At 61.5% G+C, this 16581-nt stretch overlaps 1 protein-coding gene and 1 pseudogene across 2 annotated transcripts; both read right to left on the reverse strand.

The window, feature by feature from the left end:
- Positions 1-2724: 2724 nt before the first annotated feature.
- LOC123351882 lies at positions 2725-7705 on the reverse strand (annotated as a pseudogene).
- Positions 7706-11293: 3588 nt separating this feature from the next.
- LOC123351792 (phospholipase A2 inhibitor and Ly6/PLAUR domain-containing protein-like) lies at positions 11294-16248 on the reverse strand. 2 transcript variants are annotated; one of them, XM_044991428.1, is made up of 6 exons: positions 16112-16248; positions 15401-15528; positions 14271-14387; positions 13074-13226; positions 12566-12706; positions 11294-11659 (listed from the first exon to the last, which is right to left on the reverse strand). In XM_044991428.1, the coding sequence occupies exons 2-6, from the start codon at positions 15447-15449 to the stop codon at positions 11445-11447; spliced, it is 675 nt and encodes a 224-aa protein (XP_044847363.1). In that variant the 5' UTR covers positions 15450-15528; positions 16112-16248; the 3' UTR covers positions 11294-11444. The 2 variants fall into 2 exon arrangements, with proteins under 2 accessions (XP_044847363.1, XP_044847364.1); XM_044991429.1 differs by lacking the exons at positions 15401-15528; positions 16112-16248 and adding an exon at positions 15059-15196.
- Positions 16249-16581: the final 333 nt, after the last annotated feature.

The following is a 16581-nucleotide window of genomic DNA, read 5'->3' on the forward strand; positions in this document are numbered from 1 at the left end:
CCTACGGATTTAATAATAGGAGCGAGTTATAAGTGGTTAGTGGATCAGATACCCACAAGTATCAGAGGGTAGTTGTGTGGGCCTGTATCCACACCAAAAACCAGGAGGCCAGTGGCATCTTAAAGACTAACAGATTTATTTGGGCATAAGTTTTTCATGGGTTAAAAACCCCACTACCCACGAAAGCTTGTGCCCAAATAAATCTGTTAGTCTTTAAGGTGCCACTGGCCTCCTCGATTTTCAGTGTCCATAGATCAGGATCATAGCAGGGATGGGATAAACCGCTAGCGGTCAGGGGTCTCTCTGGACTCACCCAAACAGCTTGGGGGTCGCCAGCCCTTGTTAAGAGCTTCCGTGGTAGAAAGCCAGCCCGGAGAAATGAGGTAGGGACGCAAAGACAGTATGGAGATTTCTCAAGTGCCTTTTTATATCCTGTGCACAGAAATGTACTGACCCACACGAAGGCCACGGCCCCTGTTTGTGGAAAGTTACCGGCCCATGATGGAGTCCGGGGTCACGGGAGCCTATCACATGGCTTCACGTGGTTTGCTGAATCGCAGGGGTTGGCCATTGACTCCTCAGGGGGGGAGGATTTTCTTCAACGGCCCATTGTTAGAGTGCAGGATCCTCAGCTTCAGCCACAAGGCTGAGCCAGGCACGCCAACGGGATAATCGTTCGTAGCAAATCGCACCGGTTCCAGTGACACCGGCCCGGACGTCCTTTGGACAAGATGTGTTACACCTGTATAACCGTGGCAGCAGCAGAGACACAAACGGTCGTCTTTCCTATACACAGCATCGCCCCCTGCTCCATCCCGAGTCGTTTCTTTGCCAAGCTGAACAGCCCTAAGCGCGAGTCTTGCCTCACACGGAAGCTGCTCCATGCTCTGCGATTAGGCTCAGAAAGACCCCAGTGGGGAAAACAGGCAACCCAGGCTGGGGGTTACACAGCCCAGGGGAACGTCAGTTCAGCCTCCGATGGTGGCTGGGAGCCAGGACACCTGGGTCTGGTGCTGCATTACTGCTCTCAAACCAGACCCTCTAGCTCAGGCCCGGGCTTATGGACCCAGAGGGAGCGGGTTCAGTTCCCCCCATAAATGACGTGCCCAGGAAGGCTGCTCCCCTCAAAGTGACAGCAGCTGTCTGATAAAGCACCTGCTACTCAACCTTTGCTGGAGGGGAGAGAGTTCAACTATCTGATTGTTATTGTTGGGGCTAGGACTCCATTGTGCCAGGTGCTGTACGTTGTCATTGCTATTTATTAGGTGTATTACAGTAGCGACCAGGTGCCCCAGTCATGGCCCAGGACCCCACTGCGCTAGGAGCTGTACATTGGCATTGCTATTTATTAGGTGTATTACAGTAGCGACCAGGTGCCCCAGTCATGGCCCAGGACACCACTGCGCTAGGTGCTGTACATTGTCATTGCTATTTATTAGGTGTATTACAGTAGCCCCCAGGTGCCCCAGTCATGGCCCAGGACCCCACTATGCTAGGTGCTGTACGTTGTCATTGCTATTTATTAGGTGTATTACGGTAGCCCCCTGGCACCCCAGTCATGGCCGTTGACCCTGCTGTGCTAGGTGCTGTACATTGTGATTGCTATTTATTAGGTGTATTATGATAGCCCTCAGCACCCTAGTCATGGCCTTGGACCCTGCTGCGCTAGGCGCTGTACATTGTGATTGCTATTTATTAGGTGTATTATGGTAGCCCCCAGGCACCCCAGTCATCGCCGTGGACCCTGCTGCGCTAGGCACTGTACATTATGATCACTATTTATTAGGTGTATTACGGTAGCCCCCAGGCACCCCAGTCATGGCCGTGGACCCCACTGCGCTAGGCGCTGCACAGCCAAAGAGGAAAGAGACAGTCCCTGCCCCACACGAGCTTCCAGTCAAATAAAACCTGGGACAACGGACAAATAATTCAGAGCCCGGGAAGCTCTGTTGATTTTTACATTTTGAACTGGCAGAGATGGGGGCCGGAGCCGGCTGGAAAAACGGGTCACGGGGGCAGGGGGCGGGTTGTGAACCATTTTGCTGTAATTTGTGCCGAGGAAAGGAAGGTTTCTCACTCTGGAGGGCAGGATGAGCATTCAAAATCTGGCCGTGCCAGATTGGTCGCCATTCAACCAGCTGAAACTCAGTCAAGACACGTGCCAAGTCCGACACTCAGGAAGGCAAAAAAATCAGATGCACCCCTACCTACTGGGGCATCGCTGGCTGGGGGGGGAGGGGGGGTCGTACCGCTGACAAGGAGCTGGGGGTGATCGTGGATCACAAATTGAACAGGCGCCAACAATGTGACGCGGCTGCAAAAAAGGCAAACGTCCTTCGGGGGCGTAGTAATGGGAGTGCCGTATAGGACAGGGGTGCTCAACCTTTTCCATTCTGAGCACCCCCGCCCCCAACATGCTAGAAAAACTCCACACCCAGCTGTGCCACAACACCCTGGCTTTCTGCATGTAAAAGCCAGGGCTGGCGTTAGGGGGCTGCAGCCGGGCAATGGCTCAGAGGTGGCATCGCAACGCTAAACTGGCTCAGGCTTCAGCTTCAGCCCCGGGGATTGTAGCTCCTGGCCTGCGTTGCCTCATTTCACCACTAGAGGCCACTCTACGACTGATTGACGGCCCCGCCCCCTAGAGGTGAAATTTTCTCCCACAAAAGCAATTAAAATTTTCCAAAGACTTTGGTCTCCAGTTTGTTTAATTAAGCGGAACAATATAAAGGGGAAGTGAATCCGGGCGGGAGCCCAGAGCCCCTGGGAGGGGAGAGCAGGTGCAGATTGGGGCAGACACAGGCTGCCGGGGTGTTGCCGAGTGCGGTGTGACCATTGCACCGGGTGGGGAATCAGGAGATTGGTGTCAGCAGGAGGAGCCCAGCGAGGGCGGGAAGGAGGAGCCCGGCGGGTCCCAGAACTAAGCCAGCTGTGCTGGTGGCCGCTGTGCATTTGGCCGTAGTTAGGTCTCCACCGAACCCTGCGAAGGTCACAGACCCTGCGTCTATCTGGGCGCAGACGGACTCGGTAGCGCAGCCCTTCATGACGGTCTTACTGGCAGTTCCACCTGCAGGCGAGGGGGAGAAGGAGGTGGCCGGTGTGAGGGGCGCAGCTCGAGTCCTTGAGCCGGACGAGGACACAACCACCTGCCCCCTCCTCAGCTCTGGCCCACCTAGGCCCCCCACCGCCTCCATCTCCCCTTCAGCTCCACTCCGCCCAGCATGTGTGGCCCTGAACGGCCTCCCCCTTCTCCTTCACTGTGACACGGACGCACTGTATGTCCTTGAACAAGTCACTTGCAGCCCCGATCTAGAGCCCACCCATGACATCCGGATTGAATTAGGCCTGTATGAGCCCCTTCTTCATCTAGCAGAGCAGCAGCTCCCTGTTGGTGGCAGTAGTGGGCTCTCAAAGAAGGGGGGCTTCGTAGTGCGTTAAGGTACCATGATGGGACTCCGCAAAACTGGGGTCAGTTCCCCAGCCCTGCCACAGCCTTCCTGTGTGACCTTGGACAACTCACGGCAGTGCTCTGTGCCTCAGTTTCCCCACCTTTAAAATGGGGAGAAAGTTCCCCATTACACCTATTGAAATTGCAGGCTCTTTGGGGTCTGGGCTAAATCTCCCTATGAGACTTTTAGTGCCCAGTGCAACATGGATCCCTGATCTTCCCTGGGGTTCTGCGCAGTGCCCGGCATGACAGGCGCTCCCAGGACTAAACTACAAGAGTTTACAGGCTAAACTATACCCAGGCAATGGATAGAGGAGAACCAGAGGCACAGGGAGGGGAAGACACCGGCCCAGGGTGCCCTGATCTGCAGCGGATCCCTTTACCTAGCAGCCCCCCCCCCCAGTATCTCGCTTCTGCCCTATGGGAGGCGAGGGCTGAACAAAGGAAAATAAACCCCAGAATAAATGAACGGAAGTGACCTGATTTTAGAGTCCCGGCGATCTCGACACATCGGGTCTCGGCTCCAGTGAAATTTATGGTCTCTTCGCGACACTGCTCAGAGGCCAGAGAGTAGCAGCCCTGGCAGCTCCGGCCGTTGGGTGTGGGGTCAGCCGGGGGCACTGGGACGAAGCGGAGCAAACGCAGTCAGCTCGGGGGACGAGCCCCAGGAGGCGTCGGGGCCGGGAGAGCAGCTGGGGGCTGCACAGCTCAGCCCTGGGCGCCCCCTGCAGGGGGAGCTGTAGCTCCGGGGACGCCGGGGGCAGCAGGGATGGGGGAGGAGTTTGCAGCAGGGACCCCTGAACCCCGCCCCGGGTGGGGTCAGCTGGGTTCACACCTGGTGGGAGCCTAGAGCCCCGCCCACTAAACTCCACCCAGCCAGGGGCTCAGTGTTACTCCATAGGGCGCCCCCTGCAGGGCGGGAGGCCCAGGCCCAGGCAGGTAACGTGGGACAGGAGGTGCAGCGGATGGGGGAGGAGAGGCGGAGGCGGGGAGAGGTACCTGAAATGGGGGACGGTAGGCAGGCGTCCCCCCCGGCAGCAGGTGAAGCTCGTCCTTCTGGTCCTTCCCATCCCAAAGTTCATAGGGAAGGGGCTGGCGTTACACTGGCTGGGTGTCGCACAGCCCATGAGAATGCCCTGGGTCTTCTCTCCAGCTGCACAGGAGGACACGTCGGAGATTTGTTCCCCTTCCACTCCCGCCCCGTCGACGTCCTCTTCACAACGACAGCGCTGTGCCGTTAGCCTCCCTCTCTCTGCCCTGGCACGGAGCGGGGCAGTGACTCACCCGACGTCCCGCAGGGCTAGACCGAGTGTTCAGCGCCTAAATGCAGCATTTAGATCTTCCAGCTCCCCTCTCAGCTGCTGCCTAATGCTGGGGGCCCCGAATCTCCTGAGACACCCACCCGGATCCAGGGGGCCAGGCACGACCGCAGGAGGGGAGAGATCGGGGCTGAAGACCCCAGCCCCATTCGGGCCGAGTCGGGATTTGAACTTGTCACCCTCAGGGTCCAGCTGAGCCCCCAGCCGCTGGGGTCTCCTGGCAGCCCCTCCTCCGGCGCCGACATTAGCAAGGAAGGGCCGACCCGGTCCAGACCCTGGATTCCCGGCGAGGGGCTCCCGGCTCTGGATCCCAAGCAGAGCTGAGCACCTCCATTCAGGCCAGATTTAGGGGCTAAACTCCGGGTGAGGGGCGGGGCTTAAGCCACACCCCTCTCCTCGGCATTTCCTATTGGCTGGTTTAGGTGGCTGTCTGCTCTGCGTGCTGGCTCTGATGGATCCCATCCTCAGGCACCTCCCTCTCCCCATGCACCATAAGGGGGGGTCCAGGCCCCGACCCACTGGCTGGCGACTCGCCTGGGGGTTCGGCATCGCAGTGCTGAGCCGAAGGCCCCGTTGGGGAGCTAACCCACAGGATCTGGCACAGAACCCAGGCGTCCTGGCTCCTTAACCGCTGCTCAGACCCACCCGCCGGACTCCCTTCCCAGAGCTGGGACTAGGAGAGGACCCAGGCGTCCTGGCTCCCCAGGCAGTTCCCTGGCCCAGGCTGGGGAGGGTCCCTCTCACCTACCCAGTTTGGATTCTATCCAGGCGATGCCACAAGAGTCCTGCCCAGCCGCGCGGGTCTGTAGGTCGCCCCGTGCATCTGATTCCTTCGCCTCTGCAAACCTCACACCGCAGACAGGCCCCTGGAGCCGGAGAGAGAACAGGAGCCACCTGGATTTGTCCCTCCCTCACCATCCCCTCGGTTCGGCGGGGAAGCACCGGGTACGGCGCCCTGGGGTCCCTCATCCACTGCGCTGCCCCAGGTCGGGCCCTGGTCCCAGCTGGCTACAGACATTTCACGCTGCTCGGGGGCTGCGTCTCCCCGGGTTTGCTGCAGGTTTCATTTCCCCAGGGGGGTTTCCCAGAGAGATCCCCAGCGGGTGTGAGCTGGTGTCACTCTCCAGTGCGGTGCAGCAAGGGCCGAGTCCCACCTGCCATCAACTCCAGTGCAGCTGCGCCCCCCTGACACTGGCTGGGCCTTGCCCCAATGACTCCAGGGCAGCTGCACCCCCCTGACACCGGCTGGGCCCTGCCCCACTGACTCCAGTGCAGCTGCGACCCCTGACACCAGCTGGGCCCTGCCCCACTGACTCCAGTGCAGCTGCGACCCCCTGACACCGGCTGGGCCCTGCCCCACTGACTCCAGTGCAGCTGCGCCCCCCTGACACCGGCTGGGCCCTACCCCACTGACTCCAGTGCAGCTGCGCCCCCCTGACACTGGCTGGGCCCGGCCCCACTGACTCCAGTGCAGCTGCGCCCCCCTGACACCGGCTGGGCCCTGCCCCACTGACTCCAGTGCAGCTGCGCCCCCCTGACACCGGCTGGGCCCTGCCCCACTGACTCCAGTGCAGCTGCGCCCCCCTGACACCGGCTGGGCCCGGCCCCACTGACTCCAGTGCACTGCACCCCCCTGACACCGGCTGGGCCCGGCCCCACTGACTCCAGTGCAGCTGCGCCCCCCTGACACCGGCTGGGCCCTGCCCCACTGACTCCAGTGCACTGCACCCCCCTGACACCGGCTGGGCCTTGCCCCACTGACTCCAGTGCACTGCACCCCCCTGACATCGGCTGGGCCCTGCCCCACTGACTCCAGTGCACTGCACCCCCCTGACACCGGCTGGGCCCTGCCCCACTGACTGCAGTGCAGCTGCGCCCCCCTGACACCGGCTGGGCCCTGCCCCACTGACTGCAGTGCAGCTGCGCCCCCCTGACACCGGCTGGGCCCTGCCCCACTGACTCCAGTGCAGCTGTGCCCCCCTGACACCCGCTGGGCCCTGCCCCACTGACTCCAGTGCAGCTGCGCCCCCCTGACACCGGCTGGGCCCTGCCCCACTGACTCCAGAGCAGCTGCACCCCCCTGACACCGGCTGGGCCCGGCCCCACTGACTGCAGTGCAGCTGCGCGCCCCTGACACCGGCTGGGCCCTGCCCCACTGACTCCAGTGCAGCTGCGCCCCCCTGACACCGGCTGGGCCCTGCCCCACTGACTCCAGTGCAGCTGCGCCCCCCTGACACCGGCTGGGCCCAGCCCCACTGACTCCAGTGCAGCTGCGCCCCCCTGACACCGGCTGGGCCCTGCCCCACGGACTCCAGTGCAGCTGCGCCCCCCTGACACCGGCTGGGCCCGGCCCCACTGACTCCAGTGCAGCTGCGCCCCCCTGACACCGGCTGGGCCCGGCCCCACTGACTGCAGTGCAGCTGCGCCCCCCTGACACCGGCTGGGCCCTGCCCCACTGACTCCAGTGCAGCTGCGCCCCCCTGACACCGGCTGGGGATCACATTCACCGGCCCTTCATGTTGCCCTGAGCTCCTGCTGCTGAAATTCAGCTCCGCTGCCTGTCACACCACAGACAATCCCCGTTCGAAATGCCCTTGGCCTCTGGCCAGCTCTGAAACCTGCCCAGTCACGACTCCGTTCTAGTGATTTAAACTGTAAATATTTCCTCCCATTTCCACAATTGCTGCACTCGCTGTCACGGGGACTTGGTGACTTCCAGCCCTCTCCTCCTCGGACGTTGTCACTCAGACGCCCCCAGCTCAGCCCCCGTTATCCTGCGGCTGCGTTTCGGTTCCGTTCATCAACAGTTTCACCCGGCGGGCAGCTCTGAGCTGTTGGGACATGGGAGAAGTGAGGAAATCAGCCCCTGTAGGAACAGGCCCCACTCACCCGTAGCCAGGAGAGCAGCGAGGATGCAGACGGCAGGAGAAGCCTCCATGGCGATGGGGAAGCAGTAGATCGGCGCTGGGGTCTGTGATGCAGCCGAATCTCCGTCCGGGGGATTTATCACAGAGGGGCTGAACTGAGATCAGAAGGGAACTTGCACATATATGAGCCAGTCGACAGGGTGGGTAGAACCACAGAGCCGTTTGCCACAGTTCTGGGGTAGCCGCACCTCTGACCCTTTCGTGGCTGGCATGTTCGTGGCACCCACACAGAGAAGTGACAGACAAATATCAAATACTCCTGCTAGAAGGTCGCAGTGTAAAATGCCTTTCTGAGACTCCAGCAAAATGACACACAAGAACCAAAACAAGAGAGAGGCGAAGCAGGCTGCTCTGTGCGACAGAGAGAGACTAACCCGGTGGCTCTCTAGACAGAGGGTGACAAAACAGGCTGCTCCCTATGGCAGGAAGAGACAGCTCGCCCATCTTGAGTCTACTCCTGGCTCTAGGAGGGGACTGGGACCTAGTGGTCAGAGAAGTGAGGCCCGGAACCAGGACTCCTGGGTTCTACCGCTGGCTCTGGGAGGGGCGTGGGGTCTCGTGGTTGGACCAGGGATGCCTGGGACCAGGACTCCTGGGTTCTATTCCTGCTCTGGGAGGGAAGTGGGGTCTAGCGGTTAGAGCACCAACAGACCAGAGGGATGTGACTTACCAAACCTCCTTAGGGGCTTCAGGCTGAGTAGCGTTTGCCGGGGCTGGAGCAGATGGATAGTTCAGTGACGCAGAAAAGATTTGCCAATGTCTGTCTCTCGCCTGCTCTTATGGTGGGGCTCTGCTACGTGCGATGACGTTACGCACTTTTGTTTGGTTGAGCCCATAAGTTCCTAGTCCCCCCCCCCAGCCCTGCCCCCCCCCACCGGTGACACAATTTGGACTCATGAACACGATGGCAAATTCGCCACCCTTCCCGCTGAGAAACAAAACCACAGGGATGAGTGAAGCCGCCTCCCCGTTACATCGTGGGAGGGCGGGGGGGGGGCAATGTGGGGAAGCGGGTCACACAATGGACGGGGGCGGGGGGCAGGACTCAGACTCCTGGGTTCTATTTCTGCCTTGCTAAGGGCAGGTGGGTTCAGGGCGGGATTTCTGGGTCTCATTCCTGCCCCTGGGAGCAGTGGGGTGAAGTGGTTAGAGGCGTGTGTGTGGGGGGGGAAGGGGAGTGGCAGGACTCCTGGGTTCTGCAGCGTGGGGAGGACCGTGCACCCCTTAGAGCAGGGTGGGGTCCGCAGCAGGGCCCAGGGGAGCTGGCAGGCAGAGGGTTAGGTGGGTTCCCGAGTTCACATGAAAAGGGGCCAGAAAAGGTTATGAAGCGGCTGTGAATTGTCCATGTGCCGGGGGAGAAGGTCAGGGTCTGGAGTACGTTGTTAGGGGCCGTGCGGGGAGTCCCCGTCCATTGCCCTGAAAAGGCAGCGGGCGGGACGGTGTCCCCAGGGCGCTGGGGAGCAGCACTGGGAGAGGTCACAGACAGCCTGACGGGGCCGGCGTTTGCCTTAACTCACAAGCTCCTGTTTTTCAGCTGTTTGCGTTTTGCTGAACCCAAGGCTCTGCAGGGCAGGACCTGTCACCAGGCAGCCTGGACCCAGAGTTAACCAAGTTCCCTCCCGCCCCGCCCCCGCCCCGCCCCCGCCCCGCCCCGCCCGCGTACGTTTTATTCTTGGATTTATTCCTGGTACCTGGACATCACCCGATACGTAGGGCCCTACCAAATTCACGGCCATGAAAAACGCGTCACCATAGGCACCGAGCCTGCACCCCAACCCCCCTCCTGCCCCCAAACCTCCTCCCAGAGCCCCCCAGCACCCCAACCCCCCTCCTGCACCCTAACCCCCTCCCAGAGCCCCCCCAACACTCCAACCCCCTCCTGCACCCTAACCCCCTCCCAGATCCCCCCCAGCACTCCAACCCCCCTCCTGCACCCTAACCCCCTCCCAGAGCCCCCCCAGCACCCCAACCCCCCTCCTGCACCCTAACCCCCTCCCAGAGCCCCCCCAGCACTCCAACCCCCTCCTGCACCCAACCCCCCTCCCAGAGCCCACCCCAGCACCCCAACCCCCCTCCTGCACCCTAACCCCCTCCCAGAGCCCACCCCCAGCACGCCAACCCCCCTCCTGCACCCTAACCTCCTCCCAGAGCCCCCCCAGCACTCCAACCCCCCTCCTGCACCCTAACCGCCTCCCAGAGCCCCCCCCAGCACCCCAACCCCCCTCCTGCACCCTAACCCCCTCCCAGAGCCCCCCCAGCACTCCAACCCCCTCCTGCACCCTAACCGCCTCCCTGAGCCCCCCCATCACTCCAACCCCCCTCCTGCACCCTTACCGCCTCCCAGAGCCCCCCCCGCACCACAACCCCCCTCCTGCACCCTAACCCCCTCCCAGAGCCCCCCCAGCACTCCAACCCCCTCCTGCACCCTAACCACCTCCCCGAGCCCCCCCAGCACTCCAACCCCCCTCCTGCACCCTAACCGCCTCCCAGAGCCCCCCCCAGCACCCCAACCCCCCTCCTGCACCCTAACCGCCTCCCAGAGCCCACCCCAGCACCCCAACCCCCCTCCTGCACCCTAACCCCATCCCTGAGCCCCCCCAGCACCCCAACCCCCCTCCTGCACCCTAACCCCCTCCCAGAGCCCACCCCCAGCACCCCAACCCCCCTCCTGCACCCAAACCTACTCCCAGAGCCCACCCCAGCACCCCAACCCCCCTCCTGCACCCTAACCCCCTCCCAGAGCCCACCCCCAGCACCCCAACCCCCCTCCTGCACCCTAACCCCCTCCCAGAGCCCCCCAGCACTCCAACCATCCTCCCGCACCTTAACCCCCTCCCAGAGCCACCCCAGCACCCAAACCCCCTCCTGCACCCAACCCCCCTCCCAGAGCCCCCCCAGAACCCCAACCCCCCTCCTGCACCCTAACCCCCTCCCAGAGCCCCCCCAGCACTCCATCCCCCATACTGGACCATAACCCCCGACCCGAGCCCCCCCAGCACCCCAACCCCCCTCCTGCACCCAACCCCCCTCCCAGAGCCCACCCCCAGCACTCCAACCCCCTCCTGCACCCTAACCCCCTCCCAGAGCACACCCCAGCACCCCAACCCCCCTCCTGCCCCCTAACCCCCTCCCAGAGCCCACCCCCAGCACTCCAACCCCCCTCCTGCACCCAACCCCCTCCCAGAGCCCCCCCAGCTCTCCAACCCCCCTCCTGCACCCTAACCCCCTGTCCCAGCCTGGAGCCTGAACCCAGCACACAAACTCCATCCCAGAGCCTTAGGCAGGGGTGGGGGCGGGACTTGGACCCAACCATTTCCAAAGTGGCCCGTAATTTGGGCGGACCTGCTGTAGGGGGCGCTGCCGGGGGCAGCAGGGGCTGGGCTTGGCTGTGATGACCGTAAAGGGAAGTTCTTTACTGTGTCTGCTGGAGCCGGACTGAGCCTGTGGTCCCCCCGGGGATTGTAGCGCCTGGCCTGTGCTGCCTCATTTCACCACTAGAGGCCACTCTCAGACTAATTTGGCTTCCTGACGACCCCGCCCCCTAGAATTGTAATTTCCCCACAAAATCAATTTAAAATTTCCAAAGACTTTGGTCTCCAGTTAGTTTTATTAAGCGGAACAATATAAAGGGGAAGCGAATCTGGCCGGGAGCCCAGGGCCCCTGGGAGGGGAGAGCGGCTGCCGAGAGGGCCTAACACAGGAGGCCGGGGTGTTACTGAGTGCGGCGTGGCCATTGCACTAAGTGGAGAATCAGGAGAAAAATTTCAGCAGGAGGAGCCCAGTGAGGGCGGGAAGGAGGAGCCCGGCGGGTCCCAGGGCTGTGCCGGCTGCGCTGGTGGCTGGTGCGCATCTGTGCTTGGGTAGATCTCCACTGATCCCCAGGAAGGTCCCAGAACCCACATGTACCTGGGCACAGACGGACTCGGTAACACAGCCCTTCATGATGATCTTAGTGGTACTTCCACCTGTATGGGGGAAGGATGAAGGAGGCGATCGGGGTGAGGGGTGCAGCTCCATTCCTTTAACTGGACTAAGAAATAACACCCTCCCCTTCCTCAACTCTGCCCCTGTGACCCCCACCTAGGCCCCCCACAGCCTCCATCTCCCCATCTCCTCTGCTGTCCCCAGCACGTCTGGCCCTGGATGGCCTCCCCCTTCTCCTTTAATGTGACACGGTCTCACTGTGCCCATGAACAAGTCATTTGCGGTCTCGACTTAGATCCCGCCAACAACACCTGGATTGACTCACACCCGTTTTATCCCCACAGCTCATCTAACAAAGCAGCAGCTCCCTGTTGGTGGCAGTAGTGGGATCTCTAAGAAGTGGGGCTTCATAGTGAGTTACGGCACCATGATGGGACTTTGCAAAACTAGGCTCAGTTCCGAGCCCTGCCACAGCCTCCCGGTGTGACCTCGGGCAAGTCACGGCACTGCTCAGTGCCTCTGTTTCCCCATCTGTTAAATGGGGAGAATGATCCCCACTCAGCCTACAGAGATTGCAGGCTCTTTGGGCCACAGACTATATCTCCCTATGAGTTTTTAGCGCCCAGCACAGCCTGGGTCCCTTTTCTTCCCTGGGGGTCTGCGCAGTCCTAGCATGACAGGGGCTCCCAATACTAAGCCAGACCCTACCACGAAGAGCTTAGACTGAACTATAGACACACAATGGACAGAGGAGAACCAGAGGCACAGGGAGGGGAAGACACTGGCCCAAGGTCACACCGGGGGCCAGCGCTGGGAACAGAACCCAGGTGTCCGGATCTGCAGCCGACACCTTTCCCTAACGGCCCCCACCCAGCGTCTCGCTTCTCCCCTACAGGGGGAAAAACAGCAGAGGAAAAATAACCTCCAAATAAATGAACGGCAGTTACCAGATTTTAGGGGCCCGGCGACGTCCAAACACTGGGTCTCGGATCCAGTACAATGTACGGTTTGCTCATTGCAATGATCAGCGTTCAACGCGTAGCAGCTGCGGCAGCGCCGGCCGTTGGGTTTGGTGTCAGCCGAGGGCACTGGGACGAAGCGGAGCAAACGCAGTCAGCTCGGGGGACGAGCCCCAGGAGGCGTCGGGGCAGGGAGAGCAGCTGGGGGCTGCACAGCTCAGCCCTGGGTGCCCCCTGCAGGGGGAGCTGTAGCTCCGGGGGCAGCAGGGGCGGGGGAGGGGTTTGCAGCAGGGAGCCCTGGACCCTGCCCTGGGTGGGGCCAGCCGGGTTCACACCTGGTGAGCTCCACCCACTAACCTCCACCCACCCTGGGTTTCAGTGTCATTCCATGGGGCGCCCCCTGCAGGGAGGGAGGACCATGCTGAGGAAGGTAACGCGGGGCAGGTTCCGGGCAGCAGGAGGTGCAAGGGACGGCAGAGAAGAGGTGGAGATGTACCTTTAACAGGGTCCGGTGTGCAGTTGTCTGTCTGGCAGCAGGCAATGCTCATCCTTCTGGCCTTTGCTGTCCCAAAATTCATAGAGATGGCTCCAGCTTTACATTGGCTGGATGACAAACAGCTCTTGAGAACGGTCTGGGTCTTCACGCCCGCTGCACAGGAGGAGAAGTCTGAGATTTATTCCCCTCCCACTCCCACCCCATCACTGCCCTTTTCACAACGACGGCCCCATGCCATTAGCCTTCCTCTACCCATCGGGAAACTGAGGCACAGAGTGACTCACCCCACGTCCCGCAGGGCTAGACAAAGCTATTTCAGGAACAAAATCCAGCATTTAGATCCTACAGCTCCCTACTCAGCTGATGCCTAATTCTGGGGGCCCCGAATCTCCTGCCCATAAAGTCCTTTTGCTGCCAAAGTTTCTACCAGTAGGTATGTGCAGGGCCACCCAGATCCCACCACCATGCATCCCGCTCACCCCTGAGGCACGGCGGGATTCACAAACTCGGTGTTCCCCTGACGGTATCACCTGCGGGGCCTGATCCAGGGGACGCCCTCAGAGCACAACCAATGGATAGGGCCCTGCACAAAGCTCAGCCCGGGCAGGAGATGGCGGGGCAGAAGACCCCAGCCAAATTCGGCTCCCACTTGGCTCCCCCATGGCCCAGCTGAGCACCCAGCCGCTGAGGTCTCCTGGCAGCCCCTCCTCCACCGCCGTCATAGGCAAGGAAGGGCCGATCCGGTCCAGACGCTGGACTCCCGGTGAGGGGTCCCCAGCTGTGGATCCCAAGCAGAGCTGGGCACCTCGGTGCCGCCGGAACTCAGGGGCCGAACTTAGGGTGAGGGGGCGGGGCTTAGGCCACACCCCTCTCCTCAGCATTTCCTATTGGCTAGCTTTTGTGGATCCCATCCTCGGACACCTCCCTCACCCCATGCACCATACGGGGGGGTCCAGGCCCCGACCCACTGGCTGGCGAGTCGCCTGGGGGTTCGGCATCGCAGTGCTGAGCCGAAGGCCCCGTTGGGGAGCTAACCCACAGGGTCTGGCATAGAACCCAGGCGTCCTGGCTCGTTAACCGCTGCTCAGACCCATCCACCCCACTCCCTTCCCAGAGCTGGGACTAGGAGAGGACCCAGGCGTCCTGGATCCCCACCGTCTTCACTGACCCATGTTGAGTAGGGTCCCTCTCACCTACCCACTGTGTCTTCTGTCAGAGTGATGCCACAAGAGTCTTCCATGTTTTGGCAGGTATCTGAGTCACCCACGCAGCTGGTTCCTGTTCCACTGCAAACCTCACACTGCAGACAGGCCCCTGGAGACGGAGAGAGAACATGACTCCAGTGCAGCTGCGCCCCCCTGACACCGGCTGGGCCCGGCCCCACTGACTCCAGTGCAGCTGCGCCCCCCTGACACCGGCTGGGCCCGGCCCCACTGACTCCAGTGCAGCTGCGCCCCCCTGACACCGGCTGGGCCCGGCCCCACTGACTCCAGTGCAGCTGCGCCCCCCTGACACCGGCTGGGCCCGGCCCCACTGACTCCAGTGCAGCTGCGCCCCCCTGACACCGGCTGGGCCCGGCCCCACTGACTCCAGTGCAGCTGCGCCCCCCTGACACCGGCTGGGCCCGGCCCCACTGACTGCAGTGCAGCTGCGCCCCCCTGACACCGGCTGGGCCCGGCCCCACTGACTGCAGTGCAGCTGCGCCCCCCTGACACCGGCTGGGCCCGGCCCCACGGACTCCAGTGCAGCTGCGCCCCCCTGACACCGGCTGGGCCCGGCCCCACGGACTCCAGTGCAGCTGCACCCCCCTGACACCGGCTGGGCCCTGCCCCACTGACTCCAGTGCAGCTGCGCCCCCCTGACACCGGCTGGGCCCTGCCCCACTGACTCCAGTGCAGCTGCGCCCCCCTGACACCGGCTGGGCCCTGCCCCACTGACTCCAGTGCAGCTGCGCCCCCCTGACACCGGCTGGGGATCCCATTCACCGGCTCTTCATGTTGCCCTGAGCTCCTGCTGCTGAAATTCAGCTCCGCTGCCTGTCACACCACAGACAATCCCCGTTCGAAATGCCCTTGGCCTCTGGCCAGCTCTGAAATGCGCCCAGTCACTTTTCCAGAATTGCTTCACTCGCTGTCACGGTGACTTTGTGACTTCCAGCCCTCTCCTCCTCGGACGTTGTCACTCAGACACTCCCAGCTCAGCCCCCGTTATCCTGTGGCTGCTTTTCAGTTACGTTCGTTAACAGTTTCACCCGGCGGGCGGCTCTGAGCTGTTGGGACATTGGAGAAGTTAGGAAATCAGCCTCTGTAGGAACAGGCCCCACTCACCCGTAGCCAGGAGAGCAGCGAGGATGCAGACGGCAGGAGAAGCCTCCATGGCGATGGGGAAGCAGTAGGTCGGCGCTGGGGTCTGTGATGCAGCCAAATGTCCAGTCGGGGGATTTGTCACAGAGGGGCTGAAATGAGATCAGAAGGGAACTTGCACATGCATGAGCCTGTTGACAGCGTGGGTGGAACCACAAAGCCGTTTGCCACAGTTCTGGGGTAGCCGCACCTCCGACCCCTTTGTCGCTGGAATGTTCGTGGCACCCACACAGAGATGTGACAGAGAAATATCAAATACTCCTGCTGGAAAGTTACAGTGTAAAATGGCTTACTTTATGAGAATCCAGCAAAATGACACACAAGAACCAAAACCAGAGAGAGGCGAAGCAGGCTGCTCTGTATGGCAGAGAGAGACTAAGCCGGTGGCTCTCTAAACAGAGGGTGACAAAGCAGGCTGCTCCCTTTGTCAGGAAGAGACAGCTCACCCGCCTTGATTCTAGTCCTTGCTCCAGGAGGGGACTGGGACCTAGTGGTTAGAGAAGTGAGGCCGGAGCCAGGACTCCTGGGTTCTCTCACTGGCTCTGCGAGGGGAGTGGGGTCTCATGGCTGGACCAGGGAGAGCTGAGGCCAGGACTCCTGGGTTCTAGTCCTGCTCTGGGAGGGGAGAGGGGTCTAGCAGTTAGAGCACCAAGAGACCAGAGGGATGTGACTTACCAAAACTCCTTAGGGCCTTCAGGCTGAGTAACGTTTGCCAGGCGTGGAGCAGACGGATAGTTCAGTGAAGCAGAAAAGATTTGCCAATGTCTGTCTCTCTCCTCCTCTTATGGAGGGGCTCTGGCACATGCGCAGATGTCATACGGAAACTTTGAAATCCTCCCATTCTCCGATTGCTTCGTTCCATAAGTTCCCAGTCCCCTCGCCAGCCCTGCCCCCACCCACCAGTGACACAATTTAGACACAGGAGCATGTTGAGAAATTCGCCAGCCTTCCTGCTGAGAAACAAAAAACCACAGGGATGCGTGAAACCACCTCTCCTTTAAATCTGGGGTGGGGGCCACATGGGCAAGCAGGTCACACAATGGATGACGTGGCAGGACTCCTGGGTCCTCCTCCTGGTTTACTAAGGGCATGTGGACTCTGGGGTCTCTTTCCCGCCCCTGGGAGAAGAGGGGCGACGTGGTTAG

Source organism: Mauremys mutica, chromosome 17 (assembly GCF_020497125.1).
Source record: "Mauremys mutica isolate MM-2020 ecotype Southern chromosome 17, ASM2049712v1, whole genome shotgun sequence".
NCBI lineage: Eukaryota > Metazoa > Chordata > Testudines > Geoemydidae > Mauremys > Mauremys mutica.

What these genes read in the sequence shown, in the direction of transcription:
- LOC123351792 (XM_044991428.1), bottom strand. Translation starts at nt 15,449, where the DNA reads ATGGAGGCTTCTCCTGCCGTCTGCATCCTCGCTGCTCTCCTGGCTACG. An exon ending in TCTGACAGAAGACACAGTGG is followed by an intron (nt 13,227 to 14,270) that starts GTAGGTGAGAGG and finishes CCTCCTGTGCAG; the next exon opens with CGGGCGTGAAGACCCAGACC. An exon ending in CACACCGGACCCTGTTAAAG is followed by an intron (nt 12,707 to 13,073) that starts GTACATCTCCAC and finishes GCTTCGTCCCAG; the next exon opens with TGCCCTCGGCTGACACCAAA.